The sequence below is a fragment of the Schistocerca cancellata genome, chromosome 7 (genome assembly GCF_023864275.1).
Source record: "Schistocerca cancellata isolate TAMUIC-IGC-003103 chromosome 7, iqSchCanc2.1, whole genome shotgun sequence".
In the NCBI taxonomy this organism is placed as follows: Eukaryota; Metazoa; Arthropoda; class Insecta; order Orthoptera; family Acrididae; genus Schistocerca; species Schistocerca cancellata.
The window spans coordinates 555490493-555510459 of NC_064632.1; the positions used below are offsets into that span (position 1 = coordinate 555490493).

Here is a 19967-nt window from a genome sequence, read left to right on the forward strand (position 1 = left end):
GACTGTCTCTTTTCTCTTTGTAGTCTGTGTATGGACTGACAGAGACTAGTCCAGTGGTGTTCCAGTCATTGCAATCTGAGTCACGAGATCATATGCTCACCACTGTGGGACATGTCTCTGAACACGTTGAGGTAAGCTGGTGTTTCATGTTGTAATTAATTTTTATTCAGAGTTTATCTGATAATGTTAGTTGGAACTTGTTATTAGCTACAAATTCTTTCCCAAATTAAGTAATTTTTTTGTACACAGTGTTGAACAGCTTTTGGTTATTTGAGAAGTATTTAAGTATACACTTTTTGTTGCAATATTTTCTTGGTATAAGTAATCTTAGTATAGTATTAAAATTGCACAAAATGGGTTGCTAAAATAAAGAATGAGTACAGCTGTGTAACCAAATGATGAATTGTAATCAATTTTCTGGTTTAGTACAATTAATGGGCAGTGAGTATAGTTCCTTGTTTCAGAGGGTACCTGCATAAAAAGATCTTGTGACTTTTTTGAGTGAGCTGTACCATTTTTTTAAAGACAAAGCTGACTCCTTAAGAAGAAGTTTATTGATATTTCAGAATGGTATACCTTAAACTGAGGTGACGAAAGTCATTTGATAGCAGTATGCACACATACAAATGGCAGTTGTATCATGTACACAAGATATAAAAGGACAGTGAATTGATGGAACAATCATTTGAACTCAGGTGATTCATGTGGAAAGGTTTCCAATGTGATTATACCCACACAACAGGAATTAACAGACTTTGAACAAGGAATGGTAGTTGGAGCTATATGCATGGGACATTCCATTTCAAAAATTGTCAGGGAATTCAGTATTCCATGATCCACAGTGTCAAGAATGTGCTGAGAATACCATGTTTCAGCCATTACCTCTCACTATAGACAATACTTAACTTAATAACTGAGAGCAGCAGTGCTAACAGACAAATAACACTGCATGAAATAACCACAAAAATCAGTGTGGGATGTACAATGAATGTATCCATTAGGATAGTGTGGCGAAATTTGGCATTAGTGGGCTGTGGCAGCAGATGACCGATGCAAGTGCCTTTGATAACAGCATGAGATCACCTGCAGTGCCTCTCCTGGGCTTGTGACCATATTGGTTGGATCCTAAATGACCAGGGAACCATGTCAAGACCTGGACTCAAGTTGTCAACAAAGCACTGTGTAAGCTGGTAGTGGCTCCATAATAGTATGGGCTGTGTTTACATGGAATGGACTGGGTCATCTAGTCCAACTGACCCAATTATTGACTGGAAATGGTTATTTCTGGCTACTTGGAGACCATTTTCAGCCACTCACAGATTTTATGTTCCCAAACAACACTGGAATTTTTATGGATGACAGTGTGCCATGTCACCAGGGCACAATAGTTTGCGATTGGTTTTGAAGAACCTTCTGGACAATTCGAGTGAATGATTTGGCCAACCAGATTGCCAAACACGGAACATTATAAAAAGGTCTGTTCATGCCCAAATGCTGCACCAACAACACTTTTCACAATTATGCATGGCTATAGAAGCAGAAGGGCTCAGTATTTCTGCAGGGGACTTCCAGTGACCGGTGACTTGTGGAGCACATGCCTCATTGGGTTGCTGCACTACACCACTCAAAAGGAGGTCCAACATGATGTTAGGAGGTATCCCATGACTTTTGTCACCTCAATATATTTAACTGATTTATGTAATAAATTTAATGAAATGAATCTAAAGCTGCCAGAAGATGGTTCGAATTTGATCAAAGCAAAAGCAGCTATTTCTGCATCCATCTCAAAAGTAGCTTTGTAAAAACAAAGTTTATATCAGAGACAGTTCTCCTGTTCCAAATCTTTCTCTTGTGGAAACAAATGATGATAACATTCTTGTACATTGCCAGCATTTGTTAGCGCTTTTTTTAAAAGATTTCAGGATTTCCTTAACGTCATCATTCCAGATTGGATGCTAGAACCTTCCTCAAGCCCAGAAGCACTAGAATTATCGCTACAGCAGGAGTAAACATAAGGAGGCTAATGATTCCGAGACCCTTCCTGCTGCACCAGGGTTCCTCATGGTCTCACGTACTGAAGACGGTCAGTCCTTTGCCACGGTCAATCCGCTTATTATTCAGAAAGGTGTTGATGCAGTTGCCGGCCCTGTGAAATCCTGCTCTCGTTTACAGAACGGCACTTTGCTTTTGGAGACTGCTTCTGATTCTCAAGCACAACAACTGCTTGCTGCCTCACTTCTCCTCAGCTAATCTGTTCGTGTCGCAGCCCGTAGAACTTTGAATTCTTCCCGTGGTGTAATTTACACCAGCTTGCTCTACAGTATAACCAAGGCCAAAATCCAGTCTTACCTCTCTGAACAGGGTGTCATTGCCATCCATTGTGTCATGAAAAAGGTAGATTCCTCCTTAGTGCCCACCCGCACTCTTTTCCTCCCCTTTGATAGAGTGGTACTGCCGTGCAAGATCAAAGCAGGCTATGAAATTACCACGGTCCAGCCTTACATTCCGAATCCAATGCACTGCTACCAGTGTCATAATTTCAACCACACCAGAATGTCATGTTGACACCTGGCCTAATGTGTAACCTGTGGTAGGGAGGGCAAATGAGGACAATTGTCTGCCTCCTTCTCCCCACTGTATCAACTGCAATGGTGGCCATGCAGCCTCCTCTCAGGATTGTCCCATGTATCTTGATGAGTGGGCTGTCCAAGAGATCCAGATAAAAGATAAAGTGCCTTACCCAGTAGCTTGCAAGCTACTGGCTAGTTGACACCCTGTGTTCTCCCATCTGGCACCTATAGTTCTGTTCTTGTTACGCCTCACTCCATGTAGGACATGGCCACACAGTCATGTGAGCTCAAATTCAGCTCTGAGGTTGTGAAATCGCCTAGTGTCAAGGTAGCATGACCATCTCACCATCCAGCAGTGCAACAAACTGCCAAACTCTCACCTCAAGGGAAGTCACCAGCTACACAATCTGTGAAAGGACAGAAGGAGTACTCCTCTGTACACTTCCTCTGTCCTTCCGGCCAAACTACACCGGAGTCTTCCTCTAACTGGAAAGGCTCGAAGAAGTCCACCAAAGCCAAATGGCCTTTTCCTTTGCCAACTCGAAGATCCTCTTCAATGGAGTTGCCCTGTGGTACCTTCGGCCGGCTGGCCTCCATATCACCGGGGCACAGCACCATCTGTTTTTCAGCTTTGGACTCCATGGACCGACTGCACAAGCAAGCTGATGCATCTGTGGACCACATGGAGCAGGATCCTCCTGCTTCTGTGCCCTGTAGTAGTTACTTTACACCGGCTGTCACACTGCCACCACCAAGTTGACACCCCTACATCTCTTCCTCATCATGACCGTTCTCCAGTGGAACATTTGCAATCTTCGGTCCCACAGACAGGATTTTGGCTACTTTTAGCATCACAACATCCCCCTGTACTCTGCCTTCAGGAAACGAAATTGTGCCCTTATGACCGCTTTGAGCTTTCACATTACTTACCGATTCATTTTGACCTTCCCCCTGAGGTCGGCATTCCATCTCATGGGGGTGTCATGCTGCTCATATGGGATGACATTCATAGTCAACCCATCTCCCTGACTAACCATTTTCAAGCTGTTGCAGTTTGACTTTTCCTTCCCCACCTGACGTTTTCCCTCTGTACCATTTATGTCCCTCCATCATTCAATGTCATCAGGGCGGACTTTCTTCAACTTATTCGGCAGCTACCTCCCCCACTTTTGCTACACGGTGACTTTAATGTACATCATTGGGGTTCTCCCAGGAACTGTCAGAGAGGTGCCCTCTGGGCTGACCTTAATCAACTCAACCTCTTCTGCCTTAACACTGGAGCACCCACATTTCTTTCTGACTCCTCACACACCTATTCCCATTTGGACGTATCCTTCTGCACTGCCCAGCTTTCCCATCATATTGAGTGGCCTGTTCTTTCTGACACCTAATCGAATGACCATTTCCCGTGTGCTATCTGTTTGCTGACTCCTATCCCATCAACATACATGCCCCAATGGCATCTTACTAAGGCTAACTGGCAGCTTTACTCCTCCCTGGTGACCTTCGAAGAACAAGATTTCCTCAGTTGTGATGCCCATGTGGAATATCTCACAAATGTCATCCTTATTGCTCCAGAACTTTCCATTCCTCACACTTCCTCTTTACCACTTTTTGTCCCAGTCTCTTGGTGGACTGTGGCATGCCTCGATGCAATTCGCGCACAGAGAGGTGCTCTCCACATTTTTAACTGTCATCCTACAATTGCAAACTGCATTCATTATAAACAAATGTGTGCAAAGTGTTGTCGTGTTCTTCATGATAGCAAAAGTGGTTGCTGGATTTCATTCAGTAGTTGTTTTAACAGTTCCACTCCTTCCTCTGTTGTGTGGGCAAACCTCTGTCATCTCTCTGGGACCAAGATCCATTCGTCATGTTTCCGGCCTGATGGTAGCAGATGATGTTATTTTGGACCCTATTGCTATCTCCAACACCTGGGGCCACCATTTTGCAGAAGTTTTGAGCTCTTCCCACTATCACCCTGCCTACCTCCACTGGAAACGAGTGGAGGAGGCTCAGGTGATACCCTTCTCTTTTCTGCATTGAGAGTGATACAGCACTGCCTTTACTATGAGGGAGCTGATCGTGCTCCCAGTTCATCCTGATCCTCTGCTCCAGGGCCACACACCATGCACATTCAGATGTTACAGCACCTTTTTCTTGTGGGCAAGCACTTTGTGCGTAACACGTACAAACACATCTGGGCAGCGGGCACATTTCCTGGGTGCTGGCGTTAAGCCACCATCATACCCATACCTAAGTCTGGTAAGGACAAAAATCTTCCTTCTAGCTACCACCCCATCTCTCTTAACAGCTACGTTTGCAAGGTGATGAAACGTGTGAGTCATGCCCGGCTGGTATGGTGGCTCAAATCTCGTAATTTTCTGACGAATGCACAGTGTGGTTTTAGAGAGCAGCGTTCAGCAGTTGACCATCTTGTTACATTGTCCACCCATGTCATGAATAGTTTTCTGTGGAAATTCCAGACTGTGGCTGTGTTTTTCAATTTGGAGAAGGCCTACAACACCTGCTGGAGAACTGGTAACCTCTGTACTCTTTACACATGGGGCTTCTGTGGGCGCCTGCCCTGTTTCCTTCAGGCATTTTTAAAAGATCGACCACCTTCTGCCAGAGGTTTGAGTCCTCCCTCAGGCATGGGTGTGTGTGTTGTTCTTGGCATAAGTTAGCTCAAGTTAGTTTAAGTAGTGTGTAAGTCTAGGGACCAATGACCTCAGCAGTGTGGTCCCTTAGGAATTCACAAACATTTGAACATTTTTAAAAGATCGAGTTTTTAAGGTGCATGTGGGTTCTGCCTTGTTGGACACCTTTATATAGGAAATCAGTGTGCCTCAGGGTTCCGTCATGAGTGTTGTCCTCTTTGCTATCGTCGTTAACCCTATAATGGTCTGTCTTCTGCCGGGCATCTCCAACTCCCTTTTTGTTGATGATTTTGCCATCTATTGCAGTTCTCCATGGACCTGTCTCATTGAGTGGCATCTTCAGTGATGCCTTGACCATCTTTACTCCTGGAGCATCGACAATGGCTTTCACTTTTCCACTGACAAACCCATCTGTATGAATTTCTGGCGATGCAAGTGGTTTCTCTCACCATATTTACATCTTGGGCCTGTTGCCCTTCTGTTCATTGAAACTATGAAATTTCTGGGGCTCATGCTCAATAGGAAACTCTCTTGGTCCTCCCATGTGTCTTACCTGTCAGCCTGCTGTACATAGTTCCTCAGTGTCCTACTTGTCCACAATGGTACTTCCTGGGGTGCCGATCGAACAACCCTCCTCGATTTGTACCAGTCCCTTGTCTATTCGAAACTCAACTATGGGTGCTTTGTTTATGCATCTGCATGCCCATCTCTCTTACGCTGTCTCAACACTATCCACCATCGTGGCATCCGTTTGGCCACGGGCACCTTTTACACAAACCCGGTTGAGAGCCTGTATGCTGAAGCTGCTGAACTACCACTGTCCTACTGCTGTGACTTTCTCCTCAGCAGGTATGCATACTGTTTGTCTGCCATGCATGTCCACCCATCATATGCCTCCTTCTTTGATGATTCCTGTGATCGTCAGTATGGGGCATGTCCCTCTTCTCTGTTACCTCCTGGAGTCTGCTTTTGGCACTTGATATGGCAGCTTAACTTCACACTATCTGTAACTTTCCCAGTAGGTGTGAACGCTTCAGCACCTTGGCTTCGTGAAGCGGCTCATGTTAAACTTGGCCTTCATTTGCTTCCTAAGGAAACTGCTCCAGCCTCGGTCTATCACCTTCAGTTTCACAACATTCGCATGGAACTTCATGATAGTACCTTTGTATACACTGATGGCTCTTGGACTGACCATGGGGTCGGGTGTGCCTCCGTCATTGGCACCCGTGTCTTTCAATATCGGCTTTTGGTACACTGCTCAGTATTTACAGCTGAGCTCTTTGCCTTATATCAGGCCATGGAGTACATCCAGTGACACAGCCTTTCCAATTGTGTCTTCTGCTCAGACTCATTCAGCACCCTTCAAAGTCTGTGTGCACTGTACACTGCCCATCCCTTAGTGGAGTGGGTCCAGGAAAACTGTCACTTGCTCACTCTTGGTGGAGCCAGTGTGATGTTTCTGTGGGTTCCTGGTCATGTCAGTCTGCCGGGAAATGAGACTGCTGACCCTGATTCCAAGGCTGCAGTGCTCGTACCTCAGCCCATGAGTACCTATATTCCCTCCGTTGATCTCTGTGTCGTTGTCTGTCAGGAGCAGCTGTCCCTTTGGCATCGACAATGGTCCTTCCTTCACAGGAATAAGCTCTGGCTTATTAAGTCTCTCCCAGTGTCTTGGACGACTTCCTCTCGGTCTCCCCGCAGGGAGGAGGTCATTTTAACTTGGCTGCGTATTGGGTGCTGCATTTTTAGCCATCGCCATTTGCTAGGAGGTGCTGTATGCATTGTGCCCAAGTTTAACTGTCTGCCCCTTCCTGATGAAATGCCCATTTTTTAACTGTTTATGACCCCACTTGGGTTTGCCGTCTGAGGTGTATCGGCTGATTTAGCAAATGACGCATGTGCTGTCACCGCGTTTTACTTTTTATCTGACAAAGCAATATGGTGAAGGCCATTTAATTTTTAGTTTTGGACCTCTGTTTCTGTATGGTGTCTTTTTTACCCATTTTCCATGTCCTTGTTCTTAGCTGTCTTCTATTATGTCAATTGGGACTGACATACAGTCATTTTTTAACTCCTCTCTGTCTGCGTGTTCTTTAGTTTTGACTTAGACGCATATGACTCCAGTTGTTTTTTGCGCCCTAAAGCAAAACAAAACAAAACAAAACAGCAGGAGTTGATAGAATTGTGCACAAATGGAGAGCAAAATTTGAGATTAAAAAAATGGATATAAAGAATTTTGACTTTAAAGGCAATCTCCAATCTTATATACACCTTTATTGACTGGAGCAAAGAAATTTTTCATTGTGTTCGCATCATCATATTTGGTCAAAAGAGGACAATTTACTGATAAAGAAAAAGATTGTCTGTTCTGGAGCATGGTGATTTAAGATTGATATTGAAAAATCTGATCACTGCATAAAGCTCGGCCCCTCAAACTAATTTTTAAAAATGTATTACGTGTTAATCATTTTTTTGTAACTCACTGATATTGTTGACATGTTTTACTAGAGTCTTTTTTTTATTAACCCCAGAGGAATGCCATCAAGTCATTGTAGAAAAAGTCTGACATGCCCCAAAAAATTTAGAAAATAATGAATTACGTTTCTAGTTTCAAGGACAGGAGTCTTGCTTTCTTTCTGAAAGGGGTGCTGTCAGTAATTTATTTTTTGAAAAGGAAGTAGTAGACCAAGAAAGATAGGGAAACTATACCTTAAACTGACTAAAACCTTCAATCATATGCTTTAGGAAGAAAGGATGGAAGATTAAGAGCTTTACTTCCTGCCGTTGGAGGCAGAGAACAGTCCCAGATTAGGGAGGGACCATCCTGGCATTACTATGAGCAATTTGGGGAAACCCTGGCTAACAAAAGTCTGGATGGCTAGATGAGTATGTATACTGCAGTCCTCCCAAGTGTAAGTCTTGTGTCTTACCACTCTACCATTGTGTTCAGGATATAAGTAATGTAAATTACAGAAAAATCTTTTACAAAAGTCAAGTATGAAGAGGAATCCACACTGACAGATGTAACTGAGGAACTCAATAAGGATGCATAAAAAATTTATGTGCTGATAAAGACAAAAGAAAAAAGCGAATAAAGAAATAGACACAATGGGTGATCAGTATTTACCTCTAGCAGGCAACATTCATTCTGCTGCTGACAAAAATATTGAAACCAGAAAATACTACCAAGCTTTTAGAATTGGCATCTCCTTTCTTCAAGGAACAAAAAGTGGGATGGTTGGAAAGGAGGATAATCATTCAGATTCAGGTTCAGAGAAACCCACCTGATGTAGCCACAAGGGAATACGAAGAAGGAGAAGATGTCAGAGATTGTTGGAGGCCAGAGATAGTAAATTGGCAACCACTGTGCTAGCTTCAGTTCAGAGATGATAGAAGAGCCAGAGTGAGAGTAGGCTGAGAAGTGGGAAGTGAAATGAATAATTTAATTAAGAAATAGGCAGAAAGGCAAAAGTGAGGGGAGAGGAAAAATCACAGACAGATACATAGATAAACAGACAGACAGACAGAGAGAGAGAGAGATAATTATAAACAAGTAATTAAGTAAAGCCCACCTGGCTAGCCACGTGGTCTAATGCACTGCTTCCTGAGCTGGAAGGCATGCCGGTCCCCAGCACGAATCCGCCCGGTGGATTAGTGTCGAGCTCCGGTGTGCCGGCCAGCCTGTGGATGGTATTTAAGGCGGTTTTCCATCTGCTTTGAGGATGACCAGTAGGTTTTCTTTTTACTGCTGAACCTGTCCTTCTAAAGTTTGACACTCACAGTTGAATGATTTTTCTATCCAGGACACGATCATGTCATCCAAGTTCGAATCATCTCCAAAAGGGTCGCTGAGTACTAATCACAGAATCACTGTTATGAATAAATTCTTCCACAACAAATGCATGCTGCACATCAAGCCACCTCATGGTGCACACTGAAAATGGCATGTACATCACTGTCAAACAAAACACACTCCACATCGGTATCCTCACTACACTGACATGCCAGCTACATCAAATGCGGGAGGTTTTTATTGCTGGACCCTGTATATTTTTTTTGTATGTTATGGTAATTTGTTATATAATTTGATGGCATTGTACAATAAACACCATTGCATTTCAATTCTATTTTTTCTGCCTAGATGCAGATTATAGCTGTTGCTAGATTCATAATCATGTACTAAACATTAAACGTCCAGAATGACTTTTTCACTGTGCAGTGGAGTGTGCATTAATATGAAACTTACTGCTAGATTAAAATTGTGTGACAGACTGAGACTCAATTCCAGGACTCCTGCCTTTCTTGAGCCTGAGCTGCTCAAGCACAACTCTTATTGCTTTACTTCTGCCAGTACCTACTAAACAATTTTTAACATAGTAATCAGTATTTTTTTTTACATACGTAACACTCTGAAAATATATCTGTAAGGGACGATTAAGATTTTCAGCAATTTAAAAAGTCAATGAGTTGTGCTGCCACTTGTCATATTATATGTATTGACCTTTCTTGCAGTCTGAATATGACTCGGGGTATGTTTCCTATTCACTCCCCAAAAAATTTTTGCCAAAGCTAATGACAAAATGAATATAAGCAAAATATACTGATCTGATACGTTAAATATCTCATAGTAATGTAAGAATTCAGAGGGCAGAGCATGCCGTAGAGCTTTTGGTACTTGGTATTTTTACATGCTCTTCCCACTTTGACAGTCAAAGTACATTCCAAGAAAGTGTTGTGCTTTCCACACATTGAATGGATTCAGTATTTATTTTGAGGTTATTATAATCTTTTTTGAATGTAGAAGTTCATAGTTACACTACATGTGACTTTATTGCATGTTGCCCACTTATATACACTGCTAAGTGTGGTATCAGCTTTCTCTCTTAGTACTTCTGGTGTCTTGTGAGTGATCAGTATTTTAGAGTCATCTGCAAACAATCTTTTGGGCCATGCTCCCTAGTTCATGGGAAATCATTAATGTAAACTAGGAATAGTACTGGACCTGTCACACTATCCTGTGGTACACCTCCATTTATATATTTAGGTTCAGAACTATGTTATTTTTAAAAAAGAGCTACTTAATATACATGATAAGTTAGAATTAACATTTTTTTCTTTATTCTAATTTTAGATCTGAAGATAGTTTAATCCAGCTAAAACTAGTTATCACAGTTAAATAAAAAAGTTTTATGCTGTGTGTTGTTCATGAAATTATAAAATGGCATAATTGTATCTCACGTGCCACAGTGCTGTCTTTCTGTAAACAACGTTAATGTTAAAAAATAAATGTTGTGTTGGCAAGCACATTTAAAGTAATGTATGTGCAAAATCTGTCTATTATTTGTAATTGAAAGCGAGTCCCAGTAGGAATACAATAGCTTCTTTAGTGTCCTTCTGAAAAAAAAAAAAAAAAAAACAAAAAAAAAAAAAATGTTTGTCACAATTTATGATTACAAATTAACTCCACCTTTTCTGCACTTCCAACCAAAATACAGTTCTGTGGACTTGGCTCCAACTAACTTGCTGGAGCTGGAACTAAACACTTAAATGACCAACACCTGAAGGGCAGTTTTCCAACGCCAAAGCCTACTTCTCAACATTACAGTGTCTTCACCAGTGGCACAGTGATGAAAGCTTAATTGAGGGAATGCAAGCAGTCAGTACATGAATTTACCAGCTCTCATTGATGGAAACTGACCACAGTGGTCCCTGGGTTTCCTTAAACAGCCATTCTGGAAGCAATGTACTGCCCCCTAGTCACTCATGACAGGAGGTAGGTGTGGTCTTGTGATGCGGCCAGTGACCTTTTACTGTTGCCTGGTGATATACTTGGTGGGCCCTAGCTCTCAGTACACCTTCTGGTGGTCTTGGGGTGTACTTTAAAACCCTTATGGCTGCTATGGACCATGTCAGTGTCACTCTCCATGACTCTCACATTATAGCTGTCATGCATGCTGCAACTGGTGCCCCCAGGCACCATAGCAATCCTCTCCCCCACCAGTGTGTCGAGAAAGTGCCAGGTCCCGGAGGCCTTGAAGATGTTAGAGTCTTTGCTGTCTTGGGGGGAAGATCTGGATCCACTTCCACTGGAATGGGAAGAAAGTTGAAGTGAACCATGTCTGGCCTCAGGAGGTCCTAGGCTGGGACAGGGGCAGGTTGTCTGAAGAGCACCTCATTCTGGGAATCTGGAATGGAAGAAGTAGTTAGGGTGTCTGTCGGTGGGTTGACTCCATAATGGGCCCTGGCAGTGGCCTCCTCACAGCAGCTGGTTTTCGACCATCATGTGCTTTAAATGGAGGATGAAGGCAGGCTGCCAATGTTGATGACATTATCTAGATATAAACACTCACACTGGATCCTGTGAAGAAAACAAACACCTTCCATTAATATGAGATGGTAAGGGACTCTTCTCGAGGTACATCAGGGATAATTGTGATGTGTGGGAGTAGCTGTGAAGTGTTTCTGCCAGTTATAAATGGTCCAGAGGGAACTCCGCCGATGTCAAGTGGGGCCTCTCTGGGAGGCCTTCAAGAGTGAACAAGCATACTAGCACCTGGATTGTCTTTGCTGAGGTTGTGATCCGCATGTGAAACATTAAGGGGAATCCACTGCTTGCATCTACAACCAGTAGCCACAAAGAGCCAAGAAACGGGCGAGCATAATCCAAATGGAGATGGGATCAAGGCATCGCCATGGTGGGCCATGGAAAATACCAATGGGGATGGCGCAGCTTGCGTGCTTTGACAGGTGGGGCACTCCGTCAGTATCCTGGCAATATATGCTCTGACACAACTCCAGTAGACATATTGCTGGGTGATACACATTCATCCAGTATTTAAGAACAAGAGCATTGAGCGACCTTAATCATAATTTTAAACCTCTATGAAACATTTTCTCACTGACACCCTCCACAAAATGATCAAAGAGACTGATAATCCTAAATACCACACATTTTGCAAACAGCATCCACATATACCACTGAATGTATCTGCGAAATTATATCATTGTATGGCTCATAGTTCAGGAGATATGACATCATAAATGTTGGAGATGTGTGAAAACTAGCTTTTGATTAAAATGGAGTGCAGAAGAACTTCAGCATCAGGCACAATATATTAATTCATTAGAGCTTTATTATTAACTTTATTCAGAACATACTTTACAGACAGTATCCACAAACACTACTGAACAAACCTGCAAAGTTATATCATTATACCACACACGGGTCAGAAGATATGAAGTCAGAAACATTGAGATGTGTGAAAAACTAGCTTTTGCTTAAAATGGAACACAACTTTCCCAAACTATATTCACCCAGTGTTTCTCTTTGAGAGTACTTGGAGACTTCCAATGAACTTAAAACATAACTTGAAACCTTTTCTAAATTTTTTTCTCACTTATATGTTTAGTATCAAATATTTAACACATTAACTCACTTGTAAAGTAATCAGACATTAGAAGCTGTTTTGTACATGGGAGTTTGATTCTTTAAAGAATCCAAAATTTGCTGCTTATGTAGAAACAACCCATTCCATTTCTGAGAGATACCATGATATGAGATACGTTTCATAGCAGAGGTTGATCTGATCAAATGACTTTGAGCTTTATTCTGCCCAGTGAACTAGAATATTAGTTCACACAACTCATTTTTAAATTTTTCCCCTGATCCAAAAATTCATCAGTTATCTTATATATTTCATATCATCTTCAAGTAAAACACACAGTTTTAACAAAGTAGCTAACCGACTAAAGGAACAACTGTTTTGAGTAGAATTACAAATTAGGACATACAATACTGCTGCTATTAATGAGTATGACTATACTGAGAACAGTCATTTGTTGTTTCAGGTGAAAGTCATTGATAAGGAAGGAAAGATGGTGCCAATAGGTGAACCAGGAGAATTATGCATTCGTGGCTATGTCACCATTAGTGGCTATTGGGCTGATGAGGCCAAGACTCGAGAACTGATTGATGAGAATGGCTGGCTGAAGACAGGGTAGGTACAATTTGAGCTTGTACACATTTGATCAAAATATTTTTTTACTGTTGTCTTTATGTAAATACATATTGTATCCATTAGTGTAATGAGGTGGATGAACATTCTAGAACACATCAAACATTATACACTCCTGGAAATGGAAAAAAGAACACATTGACACCGGTGTGTCAGACCCACCATACTTGCTCCGGACACTGCGAGAGGGCTGTACAAGCAATGACCACACGCACGGCACAGCGGACACACCAGGAACCGCGGTGTTGGCCGTCGAATGGAGCTAGCTGCGCAGCATTTGTGCACCGCCGCCGTCAGTGTCAGCCAGTTTGCCGTGGCATATGGAGCTCCATCGCAGTCTTTAACACTGGTAGCATGCCGCGACAGCGTGGACGTGAACCGTATGTGCAGTTGACGGACTTTGAGCGAGGGCGTATAGTGGGCATGCGGGAGGCCGGGTGGACGTACCGCCGAATTGCTCAACACGTGGGGCGTGAGGTCTCCACAGTACATCGATGTTGTCGCCAGTGGTCGGCAGAAGGTGCACGTGCCCGTCGACCTGGGACCGGACCGCAGCGACGCACGGATGCACGCCAAGACCGTAGGACCCTACGCAGTGCCGTAAGGGACTGCACCGCCACTTCCCAGCAAATTAGGGACACTGTTGCTCCTGGGGTATCGGCGAGGACCATTCGCAACTGTCTCCATGAAGCTGGGCTACGGTCCCGCACACCGTTAGGCCGTCTTCCGCTCACGCCCCAACATCGTGCAGCCCGCCTCCAGTGGTGTCGCGACAGGCGTGAATGGAGGGACGAATGGAGACGTGTCGTCTTCAGCGATGAGAGTCGCTTCTGCCTTGGTGCCAATGATGGTCGTATGCGTGTTTGGCGCCGTGCAGGTGAGCGCCACAATCAGGACTGCATATGACCGAGGCACACAGGGCCAACACCCGGCATCATGGTGTGGGGAGCGATCTCCTACACTGGCCGTACACCACTGGTGATCGTCGAGGGGACACTGAATAGTGCACGGTACATCCAAACCGTCATCGAACCCATCGTTCTACCATTCCTAGACCGGCAAGGGAACTTGCTGTTCCAACAGGACAATGCACATCCGCATGTATCCCGTGCCACCCAACGTGCTCTAGAAGGTGTAAGTCAACTACCCTGGCCAGCAAGATCTCCGGATCTGTCTCCCATTGAGCATGTTTGGGACTGGATGAAGCATCGTCTCACGCGGTCTGCACGTCCAGCACGAACGCTGGTCCAACTGAGGCGCCAGGTGGAAATGGCATGGCAAGCCGTTCCACAGGACTACATCCAGCATCTCTACGATCGTCTCCATGGGAGAATAGCAGCCTGCATTGCTGCGAAAGGTGGATATACACTGTACTAGTGCCGACATTGTGCATACTCTGTTGCCTGTGTCTATGTGCCTGTGGTTCTGTCAGTGTGATCATGTGATATATCTGACCCCAGGAATGTGTCAATGAAGTTTCCCCTTCCTGGGACAATGAATTCACGGTGTTCTTATTTCAATTTCCAGGAGTGTAGAATGGTTCAAACAATGGCAAATCCAGGATGGATATTGTTACTATAGAATGGTTAAAACATATTCATATTCATTATAAAGGATACATAACTATGTGTCCTGTAATCTCTCTGCAGTCTTTCTTTCAGTTCCACTAGTACTTGTTATCAGTATTCACTAGCAGTTAAAGTAGTATTAGCATAATGCTAAGTTCATAAAGGTCTCACTGCACTGTCACCTGTACATTTGGTGGCATTGGAAAGTAATCTTATGTATAGCACCACATGGCAGCATATGGAAAGCCCTCTCTGGCAATAGCTAGCAGTGGACAGTTCAAATATTTCTTCTGTAGATATGGGAGTAGTGCATCCTTCCATTGAAGGAAGGCAGGAAAACTGGGTTTCACTTCCTGTTGACATCGCAGTCATTAGAGACGGAGCACAAACTCATATTGTGTCAGGGACGTGGGAGATAATTGACCATGCCCTTTCAAAGGAACCATTCTGGCATTTGCCTGTAGCAATTTAGGGAAATTACAGAGAACCTAAATCTGTATGGCTGGACATGGGTTTGAACTGTAATCCTCCTGAATGCAAGTCCAGTGTGCTAACCACTACGCCATCTCACTCAGTGACACCATCCTCTCCCCTACAACTGCATACCGTCATCACACAGTGCGTGTGTGGGCGATGATGTGGGAGGTCTGTGCTGGTGGACTTGGTTGTGACATGATGGCAGATGATAGGAATGCCTCCAAAAAACCAGAGGTAGGACATCCATACAACGGCACAAGTGGGTATGGCATCGGTGTTGCTGTGGATGCCAGAGGTTGAATGGCCGATGCACACTTGTTGTTTGCAGCTGACATCACTATGAAGGGTAATCGAGGCTGTGGAAGCAGCAGTGCCTGTGAAGGGAGCAGTTACCATGTATGTAGGCAGGGCTTGATTTCCAAGGCAGAATCATCTGGTGACCTGTGAACCTGAACATCAGCCACCAGCAAAAGGGCTGCTTTGGGGCAGCAGTCTGGAATGCAGGCAGCTTTTCTGAAACATGAAACTCTATGGCAGGATCACAGTAGTCATAAGAAAGTTGTTGAACCTGTTGCTGTTGATGGAGGCTTTGGTGCTGCAAATGATATAATGAGCCTGGCCAGTCATCTGAGTCGAATTTGGTGCTGTCAGTGATTGATTTGGTGCCACAAATGGTATAATCAGCTTAGCCAGTCATATGAGTCAGCTGTAAAAGACTCAGTAGAAAACATTGTCCTTTGTGCAGGGATAAGTTTCGAAGATAGGTCTGAAGCAGGCTGTTCAGGATGAAATAGATGGATCAGAGTGCGGTAACAAAGGCGGTGTGATATTTCTGTTGGTGAAGCATCATGCAAACACAGAGTGTAGTAGGAACTGAGCAACAACAACAGAGCATTTTCCCCTTGATTGTGAAGCATGACGTTTGGTCATTGAGCTGTGAAAATGCAAACAAAATGTTCAATTTCACTGTTCAGTTGAGGAGAGAATGGTGCCATTTGGATATGATGAATCCCTATTTGTTGGCAGAATTGTTGAGATTCTAGTGAAGAAAACTGTGGACCATTGTCTGAAATGATAGTTTGTGACAAGCCATCCAAAGAAAAGACAGGAGCGAGTCCTTTCATAGTGCTAGCGCTAATTCTCAAATTTGTTGGAATTGCAAGTGGAAATCTGGATACACCAGTGATAATGATCAGTGTGGATGCATTGCTAAAGGCTGTCAGGTGAAGAAAGGCTGCTGCATTGTGCATTGTGTTTTGCGTATTGCTGTGTCTGATTACAAGACCAACTCGTATGAAGATGACTGAGCAATTGTAGTGATTGATCCTGTTCAGTAGCTTGCGCAATCCTCTGACAATCAGATGCAAATCAGATTCATCAGTTTGAAGACAAGGAAGCTTCTGGTGCACTGAGTTCCAGATCATTTCCCAAAGGTAAGCAAGACAGGCTGTCCCTGTTTACACACTCTGCCATGGGTTGATAGAGAATTTTGTACTGGTAATTTGAAAGGTGTAGTGACTGAAATTGCATCTTTTATGGTGTATGATCAGTCACACCTTTCATCAAATGAAAATGAGCAGTCAGTATCTTATGATGCAGATACTGATGGAATTTTGTGAAACTATAGATGAGGGCTAAGGCCTTTTTTCCTTTTTTTCCTGCTGGCTGTTATTGAATTGGGCCTTGTTCAACATCTTAGGCATGCAAGCTATAGGATGGTCATTGATTACTTTGTGAGATAAAATCATACCTACTCCATGGGATGGTGCATTAACTGCTAATCCTACTGCCTCTTGCAGATCAGAATAATGAACACATGGGCAACTAAGAAATACATGTTGTAACTTTTGAAATGTTTGTTCATATTCTCCAGGCCATTGGAAAGGGACATTTTTACACTGGAGGTGATGTAAGGGAGCAGAAATTCAAGCAGTGTTCAGAATACATTTGATACAGCGAATCAGTTTGCGTAAAACTGCCTGTAGCTCATATGTTTTTGGGAGAAGATAACCTCCAGATGACCTATAAATACTTAGTCAAGAGATGAGTGTCATGGACGTCAGTGAGATGCCTTAAATATTAAATTTAACCATTGAAAAATGAAAACTTCGGTAATTTACACTTAATCTCTGCATCAGTTAAAACTTGAAAAAGAGATTCCAAATTTTCCAGATGTTGTACTGCTGTTTCATCAGACTCAATGATATCATCCAAATAATTTGAACCTGATGGAACTTACAATGTCACTTTTCCCAAGAAAGCATAGAAATAATGCAGGAGCAGATGTGCTTCCAAAAGAAAGCTGACTTGTGTACTAACCACCATAAATTCTTTCATTTCCTCATCCTGAGGGAATTGAAGGCGACCCATAACCTCCACAATATGTGGAAGCAGGAAAGAATCAATAACCATTTGAGCATCAACGGCTGCTTGAAAGTTGGCACAAAGCCCGATTTTCCTGTTTGATTTTCTTGTGTTAACCAGAGGAGATGATCATTAACTAACATAAATAGGTTTCAAACCACCAGTGTGCTCTGATCTGTTGAGTTTGTGATGTTTGCCTGCTTTATTTCTTTGTTGAGGGTCCTTGTCGACGTACTGCTTTGCGATACCGGCTGAAAAATTAGGGGGTGGAAGTGTAGTACTGACTACTGAAAATGATGTAGCCGAGAGGTGCACAGTTGTGTTTCACAGTTCTTTACTTTCACTGGTCACAGCCCCTCAATATTACGCAGTTATATGGCAAGTGCACTATTGTTTAACTGTCGATAAGTCACATTAATAGTTTGCAGGCAAACATCCACATACTGCTACAATAGTTTACTGTTTAACATCTACAAGCAGTAAAAGCCTAACCACACATTTCACACTTCTTGAAGAATAAAAATGTTCGTTTGGGACAGAACTGTCATTGTTTTAACACATGGCCTAATTGTGTTACACTTATTTCACAGTTAATTTGATGCATTGTTGTTGATCTAACCATTATGGGTTTCTCATCTGAAATTTGGCTGTGGACTGACTGTCTGGGACCAAAAATTGTGCCCTTACATATCCTCACAATAATAAGGACTGAAACTACACATTGTTTGATGTTTAATTTACAGAAATTACAATGAAAACTTAACTCATTAAATTAACTGAATACATTGCAAAATTGCATCTTTTTAACAGTTTCTTCTACTACAAGAGTTAGGCTGAATTATTTGTTTAAATGATGAAATTAAAAGATATATTTATGCAAGCAATACTTTTGACAAAACTGTTAATTGCTTTGAAACTTTGCTAACATGTTTTCGAATAGGGCCAAATAGATCCTTCAAGAATACTATTAGTTGTTCTTGTAAATATTTATAATTATGATAGGAATATAATAGAGGGAAACATTCCACGTGGGAAAAATATATTTAAAAAGAAAGATGATGAGACTTACCAAACAAAAGCGCTGGCAGGTCGATAGACACACAAACAAACACAAACATACACACAAAAATCTAGCTTTCGCAACCAACGGTTGCCTCGTCAGGAAAGAGGGAAGGAGAAGGAAAGACAAAAGGATATGGGTTTTAAGGGAGAGGGTAAGGAGTCATTCCAATCCCGGGAGCGGAAAGACTTACCTTAGGGGGAAAAAAGGACAGGTATACACTCGCACACACACACATATCCATCCGCATATACACAGACACAAGCAGACAAATATTCCAGCTTGCTTCTTCACAAGTTCAGAAGGAACTTCATTGTGAATGGGGCACTAGACATACAAGTAAAATGGTGGTTGAACATTATCTTTGAGATAATGTGTGTCTGAAAACTCATTGCATGTTCCAGTTTTCAATCAAACAAATGTCCATAATTTTCACACAATTGATGAATACTAGCATGGTATACTTATGTATCAATAGCATACACATTTTCCTGAAAATCTAATTCAAACAAATCAAAAGCAGCCGTGCCAAAAATATTGACACACGAGCATGACCAAACTATTGTGAATGATACTGATACAGTCATATTTTAATATTTTGCCTACCAAGTGCATATCCTAGGAATAGAGAAACTTCTGCCATTGTAGGCTATGAGGCACAGAAATGATTTTTGGAGCTGAGTGTGTCCCAGTTGCTCATAAGTAGTTTAATTAGTGTGACTAAAGAAGCACCAGTATCTAGTTGAAATGGCACAGATTGATTCCAAATCTGTAAAGCTATGAATAGTTTGCAGTTTGTTCTCTGAATATGACTGTCAGTTCTAACTTTTGAAATATTGTTTTTATCTGTTTTATGAGAGACAGACCCATTTGTTGTTTGGCCATGTGAGGATAGCTGGTCTATCTTATCTGAGTTTTGCACTGTGCACATTGCACTGTGATTTGGTTCCTGTGAGTATTGCCAGGAGGAGCAGGTAAAGATTCAGAATGTGAGATTATATTAATATCCATTTGCTCAAATCTAGATTGAAATGCAACAGAATTTGCTTTGCACTTCTTTTGCAGGCACACTTGCTGTGTGTGTCCTAACTTGTTACAGTATCAGCAGTCTGCTTGGTAAACAAAAACAATGTTTGTGATCATGTATGACAATACACTTGACACAAGATTTCAGAGCATGTGAATTTTCAGTGTAAGCGGCTGGGTGCTTCATGACATGCTTCTGCTGTGGCTTGCAGCTGTTGTCAACAAGA

At 42.6% G+C, this 19967-nt stretch overlaps 1 protein-coding gene across 1 annotated transcript in view; it reads left to right on the forward strand.

Annotated features, from left to right (window-relative positions):
* LOC126091913 (medium-chain acyl-CoA ligase ACSF2, mitochondrial-like) overlaps positions 1–19967 on the forward strand; it is a 229812-nt gene that overhangs the window by 178524 nt on the left and 31321 nt on the right. The window contains exons 9-10 of the mRNA XM_049907229.1: positions 24–131; positions 13079–13227. Coding sequence (XP_049763186.1) covers positions 24–131; positions 13079–13227 — 257 coding nt within the window. The remainder of the gene's footprint in view (positions 1–23; positions 132–13078; positions 13228–19967) is intronic.